The following is a 14013-nucleotide window of genomic DNA, read 5'->3' on the forward strand; positions in this document are numbered from 1 at the left end:
TCAAATACCATTCATTAACATGTATAAACTAAAAACATTAGCTTTGATACTACGCCTATAATTTGTCCCATAAAATGTAATAAATAGGCATGGGGTAAAAGCAACCCGGGTAAACTACGGATATAGTCGGTGTTAGGGTTGAGTGAGTTAAACATTGTTTTTTTTTCTTTGCGTCCTCCGCAATCTACTTGCCTCTAACACAGCTGATTTACTAGATATATTATTGTATGTTTTGATATTTTCAACGTTTTTTGGGGGTTTTTTTTATACCGTTGTTATTCACATCACCTGTCATAATCTATTCTATATTTGAAATGGTTACATTATAATTTATATCTTTGATCACTAACATCATTTTTCATCTATATACTCTTTTGTATGTTGACCTCACATTTGTTTTGTTTTTTTCTTTTATTTCGTTTGTATATTTATTTATTTATTTATTTACTTGCTGCCCTTAACCAATCACAGGAAGCCATAAGAGTCATGCAGGTAGTCTAGCTATTGATCTAAAAATAGATTGTATGAATTACGTCATAATAACATTATCAATGTGTAGTTTGTTCATTATATTTGATAGCGGGCTGGTTTGTATTATTGTAATTATAATGTGATTGACGTGTGTGTAAAAGGGGCTTGAGAAATAAGCGAATATTTGTCTGAAAAATTATTGGTTATTAAATTTCTTCTCTCAAACTGTTATTTTTATCTGCCTTGTTGTTTTTAAAGTTACGATTTATTTTTTAATCAAGAAATACAGTGACTAATTTATTTTTAAAATGTAATTAAAATTCATGTTTTATGGGTTTTTTTCTCTTTTTTTCTTTTTTGTAGTCCCCTTTTCCACACAAGTTCTGTTTTTAGATACAGTATTTTAGTATTGTGCTTTTAGTGTTTGAAGGCCCAGGTATAAGAGTCACTTAAGTCACGTTTTAAGATTTTTAAAAAACGTTTTTCACTGGCAAACTTAAAGCATAAGCACCCTAAATCACACATTATTTTCATGATAAACAGAATCTTCATCCCTTATCTCAATAATACAATTTTAATTTTTTGAATATTCTCCATTGGCGAATCCGAACTTTAACCTCCATTTTCTGTAAGGTAACTTCTTGTGACATAAGTACTTTTAGTACTAGGTACTTCATTTGTAATAAATGTTTCGATATTGCTATGTTTACAGTGATCATAATGACAACGTTGAACATAGACATAGTTAATTAATACCGTTTTTATTTCAAATTAGACCTGTATTTGTTTATAAAAAAATGAAATATTTTTGGTATTCCGACAATGTAAAACTCTATCAATATGATGCCTAATATTGGTATTTTTACAGTGAATAAAATGACAACGTCGACATAGAAATAATTAATACAGTTTTGATTTCAAATTAGATCTCTATTTGTTTTGTTTTTTTAATTGAAATCTTTTTGATATTCCGACAATGTGAAACTCTATCAATAGAATGCGTAAGTAAAAAAAAATAATCATTGATAGGAAAGCCCGGATTAAGTTACAGTGAATGACAAAATCAGTCGGATGGTGAAAAGGTTTGAACTGAGATTTTGCCAAGTTTAGTTAGAATGTCAATTTTTATCAAAAATGATTTTTTTTGTCATAAATAATTAAATCAACCCTTTTTGTACATCTTTGGGAAATATCAAAGCTTAATTTAATTTCTAAATATTTTTTACAGCTAGTCAAGTTGAAAAGGTATGGAATTTGAATTTGAGAAAAAGTTGCTGGATATCTATCCGGTACATCTGACCATAACTTCATGACAAATCACCCGATTTACTTAAAATAAAGATTAAAATGTTCCGATGAGTATATTATTCTTTCAGAAAATGAAAAAAAAAAAAAAACAATGTAAATCCAAAATGTTCACCTTCCGACTGATTATGTCATGCATGGAATACGGCGTTGCCTTTCTCAAAAGAGTATTTATTGCAGAGTCTCAACGTAACCGAGATGGTCTTTCGTTATTTCATCTGAATATGTTAATGTTAGAAACTGGAGGCCGCAGAAATGTGGTTTCTTAGAAGGATGTTAAGAATTTAATGAACAGAGAAGAAAACTAAGGAAGAAGTATCAGAGCAAGCTGAAACTGAAAGGTTATTAATTCGTACAATAAGAATAAGACAAATGCAATTTTTAGGGCACCTAAATCGACATAAATGTATTGAACATCTTGCTCTCACAGGAAAATAGAAGATAAAAAGAGTAAAGGTAGACCAAGAAAAACATATTTGAATAGTATGAACAACTGGGTGACAAAGAAAGAGAAGAGTAATATTAGTTTTCTGAGGTTATCAGATCAGAGAGATGAATGGCGTAGGTACATACGCCATGCGTAGGTACCATGATCACCGATGTCTGGCACAGACTTGGTACTTTAAGAAGAAGATGTTAATTTTAAGTGTGAAAGCCATGATTGGCTAGGGTCAATAAATAAATATTATATGTGACCCATCGTCTCAAAACGGTATTATGTCGAAACGAACCAAATGCTTAAAAACCGAATTTAATGTTAAAGTGGTCAAAATATAAGTTGTTGGCATTAGCACCCTAAAATATGGTATCCATTCTCCTCAATAAAACATACAAACTCAACACAAGTCTGATGTTTCTGGCTATAAATTCAGTTTTCAACATCTTAACCAACCCGACTTAATACCGTTTTGAGGCGAAGGGTCGCATATTTCAGTGACATTGCGTTGCCTTCCACTTTATGCCTCTATGATGTATTGTGGTAAAACATTCGCTTGCTGATAGGAATAAGGACGAATTTTCTGTACAAAGTCTTCAAAAAATGTGTTTTTATCAGAGTTTGGATGATAAGTAGTTTACAACTATGCTGGTTTAGAACGAGTAGATAACAATGACAATACGGTTGTTGGTAACTGATCTAAATTAGCATTAGAAATAACACGATTGACTGTTTCTGTAGAGTAGTTTAGATTTGAAAACTTAGGCCACTTCGATCTTTAATAATAATAATAATAATAATAATGATGATAACAATAATAATAATAATAATGATAACAATAATAATAATAATAATAATAATAATAATAATAATAATGATAACAATAATAATAATAATAATGATAATAATAATAATGATAACAATAATAATAATAATAATAATGATGATAACAATAATAATAATAATAATAATAATAATAATGATAACAATAATAATAATAATAATAATGATGATGATGATGATAACAATAATAATAATAATAATAATAATAATAATAATAATAATAATAATAATAATAATAATAATAATGATAATAATAATAATGATAACAATAATAATAATAATAATAATAATAATAATAATAATAATAATAATAATAATAATGATGATGATGATAACAATAATAATAATAATAATAATAATAATAATAATAATAATAATAATAATATTTATTATTATTATATATATTATTATTATTATTATTATTATTATTATTACAATTATTATTATTATTATTATTATTATTATTATTATTATTATTATTATTATTATTATTATTATTATTATTATTATTATTATAAATGGCATTTATAGAGAGATTCACCTCGTTGTCACAGTTTCTGAGCGCTTTCCAGTGATTTAAAACAAAACATATTATTACAGTAAAACAAGTATTGATGGAAAAGTGCCACGAATTCAATTTAACAACAACAAAACATGATAGTTTACAGCAATAACGACGTAAAAGGATAAGACAAAGGGTCTAAGGATATTATATTTAGTCCTGAAAATAAATATCATAGACAGTGAACTATTATTTCAGTCTAGTATGGTATTTATATATTGTGCGGCTATATGGCCTTGTGGTATGACACTCGCTTTCGGATCGGAAGGTCCTGGGTTCGAGCCTCTCTCGGCGCATAGTTGAGTTCCTTCTTTACTCACATTCTCTCACCGTACTCAGGTGTAAAATGAGTACCAGGCCGTTAACAGCGTTGTCTCTGTCGAAAATAAAGTTGTAATATTGCCTAACATGCGTTATGCCTCTTCCTACATGTTAAGTATTGCTGTTGACCAGGAACCCCTTCTAAAACCCTTTGAGCAAGTTAAGTGGTTATTGCGCTATATAAAAGCTCAATTCCAAATATTATCTTTACAATGCTACCGACATGTTTAAGATTAGAATTGAACAAGAGCAATCGCTAGAACTATCTATTTAGAAATTGTATTTGTCTATTTATACGAGCTCGGTGAAATAGTTTTAGCATTCATTTACACGCCTTGCAACACGAGTAGGCAGGTACATATGTGACACATCGTCTCAAAACAGTATTATGTCAGAACGAACCAAATGCTTAAAACCGAATTTTATGTTAAAGTGGTCAAAACTATAAATTGTTGGCATTAGCACCCTAAAATATGGTATCCATTCTCCTCAATAAAACATACAAACTCAACGCAAGTTCGATATTTCTGGCTATAAATTCAGTTTTCAACATCTTTACCAACCCGACTTAATACCGTTTTGAGGCGAAGGGTCACATATTTGGTTATTTGACTTTTGATTAGAGAGATATACATTGCATAGATAAGTATTTATATCATTCCGTTCTGTATTTGTTGTTTTTTTGGGGGTTTTTTTTTGTGTGTTTTTTTTCTTCCCGCAAATAGCTATATATAGATTATTAGGTATTGCGTTGATGTACTGTGCATTTGTTATATATTTAGAGCTCTCACTGCTTCAATACGCAAAATAATCTCCGATCCACAATGGTCCACCCCAACCCCTTCCCACTCCACCTTTCCTCTTATTTTAAGCTCACCCACCCTTATCCTGATCCCACCACTCTGAGATTAACACCAAACTTCTTCTCTCTTTCCAAACCACTTTATTTATTTGTTTATATATTTATTTATCTGTTAATTTATTCATATGGATATTTATTTATTTATTTATATTAGTATTCTCGCCTATTATGAAACGTTTCACTTTGCCCTAATGTTGCAGTGAACTGCTTAAACAATATTTTAGGCAATATACGAGGTGAGAATACTAATACAAATACAATGATTCAAGCTCCTTAAATAAATAGTCGAGCAGTCTATAGATTAGCGCACAAAATTTCTCGCGAGATATTTATTTATTTATTTATTTATTTATTTATTTATTTATTTATTTATTTATTTATTTATTTATCTATTTACATAGTTTTTTTTTTGTTTTAAATTTCCATGTAAATCTAGCTCCCTTGATATTAATATTGAACCTAGAAATGTATTTCTTCTTCTTCTTCTTCGTTCCCATGTATTTGATGGTTGTAAGTATTCCGTACTTCTGTGTGCATTGTGAAGTAAATTTGTTATGAGATCATATAGTTATAAGATCCACACATTTATATTAATGTTTATTATATTTTTTTCGAGCGATGCAAACCACTAAAGATTTTCTTTCCATTTTGTGAACACTAAAGATTTATTACTATTACTATTACTAACATTCCGGGGTTTGTTTGTGTTTGTGTGTGTGTGTGTGTGTGTGTGTGTGTGTGTGTGTGTGTTTAGCTTTTAATTGTAGATAAATGTTCACATTTGTATCAGTTTTGTTCTTTTTTATTTGTTTGCACAATACAGAGTGAGATGTTATATCTCATTTTGTTTTGTAATCGGGCTAAAATTGACGTGTTTTATTTTATTTATAGATCTAGGTCTCTTTACCTTAATTATTACGGTCTCGTTGTTGTAATGAAAAAGAGAAAAAAACTCGACTCACGTCGTTGTTAAATCATCTCTATTACATCAATGTAAAATCAAGCCCATAATTTTGTTGGGTTATCAGACCTGCACATAAATGCACGTCGATTCCATCTGCCTAGTGATTTATAGGATCAATATTAAAAGACCTGCGTCAAGAATTATTGTTGCATATTTTATCACTTCATCTCGTTTATCTTTTAACATAACATTATATTTGGATTTGTTCCTTGTATAGTAGCCTCGTTTGATTAAAATTAATAGTGTGTTTATTTGGTTCAAACTTTTAATGAATACGCAAAATGTCTCTTTGTTATTCTAATTTTTTATTGTTACAAGAAATATAATATATAATATTGTTTCTTATCTTATCTTTTCTTATCTTATCTTATCTTACTAAAGGCTTAATAGGAATTATCCTTTAAATGCCTTATACAGTAGTTTATAAGTACAGATTCTCATATAGCTTGCATTGTATCATTCACAGACAGTTTTACACAACTTTGAATGTCATTTCAGTATTTAAGTATTATTTTTGATATTTCACTACCAGAAGCTCCAGATACTGTTTTGTTTATTTTCGAGATTGTTATCAGCTTTTACTCTATATCTATTTTTACTGTCCCTGAATCATCTCAGAATATTCAATTCAAGAAATGGTATCAATTTCTTGTCATAAGTTTTTATTTGTTTTCTTCTCAAATAAAGTATGGTCATTTACTGTGTGCTTTCTGTTCTCTCATTTATTTAAGGATGCGATTGAAGAAATAATGAGAAACCGACGAGCTAGCAGTGCTGTACCATCGGCAGCTGAATACAGAGCATTGATCAAGAAATCTCTCACAACGGCTGGTAAATGAGATTAAGACATTTGTATAGATAGTATGCGCTTGGCTAAGAAGCTCATAATATTGCCGTCCAGAAGTATAACGGACCAACACACAAAACTGTGTGTATCCATGAACGTTTATAGTCAGGTTAATACAGTTCAGTGAGCATTACTCATAAACGCTGATGGCAAAAAACAATAACAAAGACCTGAGTGACGTCATCTTTGAACTATCTATAGCGAGTCTGATTGTGATAAGATAATGTTGATAATGATATCAATGATGAGCCTACAACTGTAAGAAAGATGGGTTGATTCTGATGATGGTGGTGATTGGTGATGATGATGATGATGATGATGATGATGATGATGATGATGATGTTGATGATGATGATAATGTTGATGATGTTGATGATGATGATGATGATGATGATGATGATGATGATGATGATGATGATGATGATGATGATGATGATGATGATGATGATGATGATTATGATGATGATAATAATGATGATGATGATGATGATTGTGATGATGATGGTGGTAGTGGCGGACATGTTGAAGGTATCAAAAACTTATATTGCTTTAGTTCCGTGTGCAATAATCCCTTTCCATGTATCTACGTAAACCAATAATCAAAGTGGAGGTGGGTAGTTGGTGACATTCTTTAGAGAGCAATGACTGGAGTGTTGGACCGTAGCCATCGTAAAGTTTTAGCCTGACACTGACCAAAAAATGACGTCCAAACGCCAGTCCTTTGCCCCAAAATAAAACAAATGGTGAGTTGTATTCAATAGTTCAACCAATGAAATAGATTGTCTCCTTGAGCTCTACTAACGACAACTCACTGGATGCTACACAAATCTAAAAATGACGTCAAACTGCCAGTCCTGGAGGGTTCTTGTGTCAGGCTATATGTTAACGATGGCTACGGTTGGACGCCCCAGAGCCGGTAGATTCTTCATTTGGTGCATTACCTTGATATCTGTTCTCTCCCGATAAATTATTTGTTTGTTTTTTTTATATAATAGAGCATTTAGAGCATTTATATAGCGCAAAATCCACTAAACGTGCTGAAGGCGCTTTACAACTGGTCCCTGGCCAACAGCAACACTTAACATGTAGGACGGGACATGGCGCCTGTTAGGCGATATTACACTTTTTTTTCGGACAGAGACAACGCTGTTACCGGCCAGTTACTCATTTTACACCTGAGTACAGTGAGAGAAAGTGAGTAAAGAGTCTTTTCCAAGGGCTCAACTATGCGCCGAGCGAGGCTCGAACCCAGGACCCTCCGGTCCGAAAGCGAGTGTCAGACCACTGGACCACATAGCCGCATTTTATAATGGCTTTAAGTTGTTGGGGTTTTTTTAATGGAATGGGACCAAGTCTAGACTAGTTACAATGTTATGGTGCTCTTGGATCTACTTCTGTGTTTAACTAATCTTACTAATTACTATCCAGGGTCGTCCTCATTGACGTTGGCTGCCCGCACTCTGCGATGACAATAAATGTCTTCCCTTTCCTCTCGTCTGTTGAGTGTATCGTACAACTCTCTTCCATTCATGTCTGTCTATTCTATGATATTTTGTATAAAACTAAGCCTAGGTCTTTCTCTTCTTCCTTTGCCCTCCATTTTTCCTGTACCACATCTTTCATTAGAGTGCCTGGGTTTCGGCATATGTGCGCACGTTTTCTCCTTTTGATGATTTTTAGTAGTTCTGGCATGACTTCCAGCTCTTCTAGTATGCTGTTATTAACCAATCTAAAAAAGGTAATTCTTCAGAAACACAAGGTCCATAGAGCCAGAGTTTTATCTCAATTTCTATACCATGAAACCAACTATAGTAATTGCTTGATACCCTTTGTTAACTGGGGAGGCAGGCTGATTTTGTTGGATGTTAAACCTTCTTTTTTTGTTTACCCGTATCATGTTTTCCATTATTTTTTTATTAACTCTATCAGTGGCTAAAGCAGCCGGCCTTGACCCGGAGACCATTTCTGACGATGCAGAAATCAGTCCACAATTGTTGGATGCCCTTGCGAGTCAAAAGCTTACTCCTGATCAAATAGAAATTGTTAGCGACGCTGAAGGTCGCACAAGGATACAATCCAGGGTGGACATCAATGATATTAATGCTGTGCAAGAAGGACACATATACATAGCACCAGGAACAGGTGGGTGCGATTAAAGTGAATTGTAATATTGTGTCATGAAATAATGGTGGCCCATATGGTTGTGCTTGAAATTTAAAATGCAAAAATTAGATTTTACGTTGGAAAACATCCTATGTATAAAGAACTTTACTTCAGAACTTTATTCTGTCTCATTTATTCTTTGCTTGTTCGTTCATTTATAAATTTGTTTGCTTCTTCGTTCATTGATTTATCTATTTATTTATAATTATAGCTTTGATTCCGGGGCATGGCATCATTTTTTCACCGATGTTAGCAGAACCAGTCGCACAAAAAAAATATTGAAACTCATAACCGACTGACCGAATGGAACAAGATGTCTTTATATTGTATATTTATCATTGCCCAGAGGAAACTGGTAGCATTAGAAGACAAGTGTCCATCCCAGCTGACCGAGTGTCCAATATAGACGACGTGGAGGTGGACAGAATTTCATACCAGGGCACCGATGTTGGATCTGAAAAGGGCGAGAAGGTAAAACGAACATCCGAGACTGGTATTAGAATAAAAGTGTATATAATAACTAAAATAATACAAAACAAAATACGTAACAATTAACGTTTCGGGCTCAAATCCCTTCTTCACTCATTGGCTAAAGAAAATATTTGACCCCAAAAATGATTTGTTTCTTATTTCGTTCTTTTTTTTAAAAGGTTTATGTTAATTTTGTTCAATATTTTTAACCCTCTCCTTACCAACCATAGGAAAATCGTCACATTCGTTACGAGGCAACCAGCGGGTGGTTGGATGGGAGCATCACCCTTGAATCATATACCTATGATGTTCGCATGGGTATACGATCCGATAGTGATGTCGTTTCTTCTTCTCTTTACTAGCCTATCCTGCTTCTTTAGTTTGTGATTGTACAGGGAATATTTTTTTTCTGTAAATCTTCTGCCTGTTTGTTCTTGGTTATTTATAATTCAGCTTATGATATCTTTCGGTTATGATTTTGATTTACATTTGTACTATTTTTGTTAGATTGCTTGTTTTTTGTTTCAGCGGTCTCTCATATAACCTCAATTGCGTTGGAAGAGACCTAAAGCAACAAACAACAATACGAGGCAACCTACAGTTTTCTCATTCTGATGTCTCTTGTACATCACAAAATGTAAAAAAATGCTTGGATTACAGCTATAAATATTAAACACTGTGTTGTAGAGCTCATTTTGCTGAACAACATTCTGGATAGAATGCACTTGTTACTTTTTTTGTTTGAATAAGAAAAGTCTATTTTTAGTGTTGGGTGGGAGTGAATTTTCTGGGGAACTTCTAAAAATTGCTGGTAAGGAGAGAGTTAAAACATTCCACAGCTGCTATTAACAACCAGTCAGTACGCGTATAAAGAAACAAAGCTGGAAACTGTTCGGACTCGTGCTCCAGCGAGATGAAAAAATTCCAGCACAAACCTCAATGGATGATTACTTCAAACAAGGAGCCAAAACACAGAAGGCGTACACCAACTTCACTTCCAACAACATTGAATCAAGATCTCAAAAAATGATATCAAATACATTTAGAAACAACAACCGAAGAACTGATTTCAACTACACAAGGAAACATCCAACTGCCTCAGCACCTTAACACACATGATGACATTCTGAAGCTAAGAACTCTTGCACTAAAAAGAGATTTATGGAGACAGATTATTAACTAGATAATAGAAACAGACTGACAAACTCGAAGTGAGTGGCAAGCGTCCATAGAGACTGCGCAGCCATATTTATTATTATATTATTATATTTACTTTATCCGACTCCGGGGGCCGAAGTGGCCGAGCATTGCACTGTGATCCGGATGACCCGGGTTCGAGCCCCGCTTCAGACTCTTCCGTTTTTTCCTTGAGCAAGATTATTAACCCCCAATTTGCTCACTTGGACAACATGGGTGATTCCTGTTGACACCAGACATCTTGTTTGATGAATTATCTATATTCCTTCGTGGAATGCCTAGGCGACGATGTCTTATGATATCGTAGCGCAAAAGTCATATTTTTTTTTAATCCGACTACGATGCCCATTTACAATTACTACATTCTTGCAATAGGGAATACAAGTCGTGACATCAAACCCTCCACTCTCTTGGTTCCTAAATCCTTTGAAGTGTGTATGTAACCAGTCCTTCCGAGCACGCGTAATGTATATGTTGTATAAAGCTGGCATAACTATTTCAATAGCAGGATGTTATAGGCAAACATTTAGGATTATGGGCCGTAAAAGAGCGAGGATGGATGATCTTTATTGAGGACCAGCATTTATTTAGACTAGAAAATAAGCTATCATCACTATTATGACACCAGAAAATTAATTACACAACGTAAGTATCCAGTCCTCCAAAAGAGTCGTTTTACACTTCCAATGAAATAGGAACCAGTTTTTTTCACATTACACTTTACTTCCCTATTTGGAAAACATTGAAAGATGCGGCTGGTATGACACTCGCTTTCGGATCGGAAGGTCCTGGTTCGTACTCGTTCTTCGCGTAGTTGAGTCCTTGAAAAAGGCTCGTTACTCACATTTCTCGCCGTACTCAGGTGTAAAATGAGTACCTGGCCGTTAACAGCGTTGTCCCTGTCGGAAGAAAAAAATGCTAATATCAGCTAACAGGCGTTATGTCTCGTTCTACATGTTACGTGTTGCTGTTGGTCAGAGACCCCTTGTAAAGCGCTTTGAGCATGTTTAGTGGATATTGCGCTATACAAAAGCTCAATTTAAAGCTCAATTTTAAAAAATAATTTGCTTTGATCGCATTCTTTCTGTACGGTGTTATCTCGGAAGTGAAACAGATTCCAAGGAAATTCATTTTTTTCTGTTGGCTTGGGACTAATTGTAAAGTGATTTGAGCACATAAATGAGCTTTGTGTTATGTAACAGCTCTCACTATTTAACTATTTTCTTTTAATACTCTCCTTCCCGATCATTTTCTGTATTTTCCCAAATTCTTGTTGTTTATTTTCAGAGGGGCAGGTCCAAAGCTGGTTCCAAGCCTGGCTCCAAAGCGGGCTCCATCGCTGGCGGCACCATGGCGGACCTGAGGGAGATGGAAGGCATGATGGCTGAGCTGGAGGGCAAAGTGGAAAGTGGGAAAGACGAGAAGTCGCCAGCCGACGATGACTTCATGGCAGCTGTTAGGAAAGCCGAAGGAAAGGTAATTGATAAGGAATAACTAGAGGTGCCTGAATGACTGAATGACTGAATAAAATGGAGATAATAAAGATAAAGGGAGTAAATCTGACTCATGAATGAATATTTTCTGAAAAGATAATATTTTTTCAGGTTTTTTTTAAAATGTCTATTGAGCTCGAAAATCTCACAGATTGAGGGAGATCATTCCAAATCGTGGGTCCGAATTTCATAAGAGACCTATCGCAAAAGTATTTAACCCTCTCCTTACCAGCCATTTTCAGAATTTTCCCCAAAACTTCACTCCCACCCAACACAAAAACAGACATTTCTTACTCAAACAGAAAAGCAGCAAACACATTCTACACATAATATTGTTCGACAATATGAACTCTATTACAGAATGTCAAGTTTTTATAACTCTATCGCAAAAAGAAATGAAATCTGGATAAGAAAAGTGACGGTTGCATCGTAACAAATGTGACGATTTTACAATAGGCCCATTGAAAAGCGCACATATTACAAAGCAGCGTGTCTTGTTTATAAGTGTTTGACTGGTATAGCACCGGCATATCTCACAGATCACGTGGTCATGTGTAAATTTGAAAATTACACTTTAAGATCATGTAATGACCAAACGAAAATTTCGGAAAAAAGATCAAGAACAAAATTTGGTGATAGATCGTTTGCTTGTTTCGGCCCCAAGATTTGGAATGGACTACCACGTGGTCTGAGGGAGTGCAAGTCTTTACCTACCTTTAAAAAGAATCTCAAGACACATTTTTACTGGATTTGTTTTTATTGACTCTATGAATCCTTGATTTGGCTATGAATTATTATTATTATTTTATTTTTTTTCACTTAAAATTGATATTTATATTGTAAAGTGCCCAGAGCTTGTGTTTTACACGAGAATGAGCTCTATATAAATGTGTATTATTATTATTATTATTATTATTATTATTATTATTATTATTATTATTATTATTATTATAGGTGGTAAGGAGAGGGTTAAGTTTAGTTTTAGGAGATGTTAACAATTTGCATTATTCTACCCTTTTCTTTCCAGTCTGAGTCGTCGCCACCATTGACCAAAAGTACGACATCTGGAAAGACCACACCCAGCATTGCGGAAGACGTGGCGTCTAAAGCTGAGACGCCACCTAGCAAGGAGACGGATGAGGCCCAGAAGGCATCGCCAACCCTTCCTGATGGTCTGGATGAAAAGAAAGCTGAGGATTTGCAGGTTAGATAAGAGTTGTCTTTCAACTCGAATTATAGATGAAAAGAAATTGACGTCACACAGCTCTTTGTTATTGTTTTTTTAGACAGCCATTTTATGAGTGCTATATGTCTAAATATAGGGTTTTATAATATTGTGATATGACACTCGCCTTTGGACTGGTAGTCCCCTGGTTCAAGTCCCGCTCTGTGCCGTGCAAAGTTGAGTCCTTGGAAAAGACATTTTAATTAAACTCACTGCACTCTGGTGTAAGATGAGTACCTGGCAGGGATACTGTCGGATAAAATTATAATAGAGCATCACAGGCATCATGTCTTGCCCTACATTAAATTTTTTTCTGTTGGCTTGGGACTAATTGTAAAGTGATTTGAGCACATAAGTGGGCATTGTGTTATGTAAGAGCTCTCAATTTTTAACTATTTTTTAAAACTCTCTCCTTACCAATCATTTTCTGTATTTTCCCAAAATTGCAGGATTACCCAGCAGAAAAATTGATTTTTTTAAAACTCAGACAAGCTCTCTACAAAACAACTTTATGCTCTTATTGATTAAACAAAGATCATTCTTCAAAGTATTTGTGATGTACAAAATAAATCTGAATTTTTAAAATGTATATTGTGTCGTAATAGATGTGACGATTTTGCTGCAGGTGATAAGGCGAGGGTTAATAATAATAATAATAATAATAATAATAATAATAATAATAATAATAATAATAATAATAATAATAATAATAATAATAATATTATTAATAATAATAATAATGATAATAATAATAATAATAATAATAATAATAATAATAATAATAATAATAATAATAATAATAATAATAATAGATTTTTATTGTCCATAAATATGGCAATTTGTCATTTAGTTA

The 14013-nt window shown here is 33.4% G+C and overlaps 1 protein-coding gene across 22 annotated transcripts in view; it reads left to right on the plus strand.

Annotated features, from left to right (window-relative positions):
• The window catches only part of LOC144958715 (uncharacterized), a 138497-nt gene that overhangs the window by 95004 nt on the left and 29480 nt on the right, over nucleotides 1-14013 (plus strand). For 19 of the 22 annotated variants that reach the window (XM_078890865.1, XM_078890880.1, XM_078890887.1 and 16 more), the window contains 5 exons: nucleotides 6496-6595; nucleotides 8541-8753; nucleotides 9121-9245; nucleotides 11730-11918; nucleotides 12963-13139. In XM_078890865.1, coding sequence (XP_078746991.1) covers nucleotides 6496-6595; nucleotides 8541-8753; nucleotides 9121-9245; nucleotides 11730-11918; nucleotides 12963-13139 — 804 coding nt within the window. Of the gene's footprint in view, nucleotides 1-471; nucleotides 493-6495; nucleotides 6596-8540; nucleotides 8754-9120; nucleotides 9246-11729; nucleotides 11919-12962; nucleotides 13140-14013 lie in introns of all 22 variants that reach the window. The other 3 variants (XM_078890885.1, XM_078890867.1, XM_078890881.1) reach the window with 1 other exon arrangement.

Source organism: Berghia stephanieae, chromosome 13, assembly GCF_034508935.2.
Source record: "Berghia stephanieae isolate SIO BIC M18660-M18661 chromosome 13, UCSD_Bste_1.3, whole genome shotgun sequence".
Taxonomy (NCBI): Eukaryota; Metazoa; Mollusca; class Gastropoda; order Nudibranchia; family Aeolidiidae; genus Berghia; species Berghia stephanieae.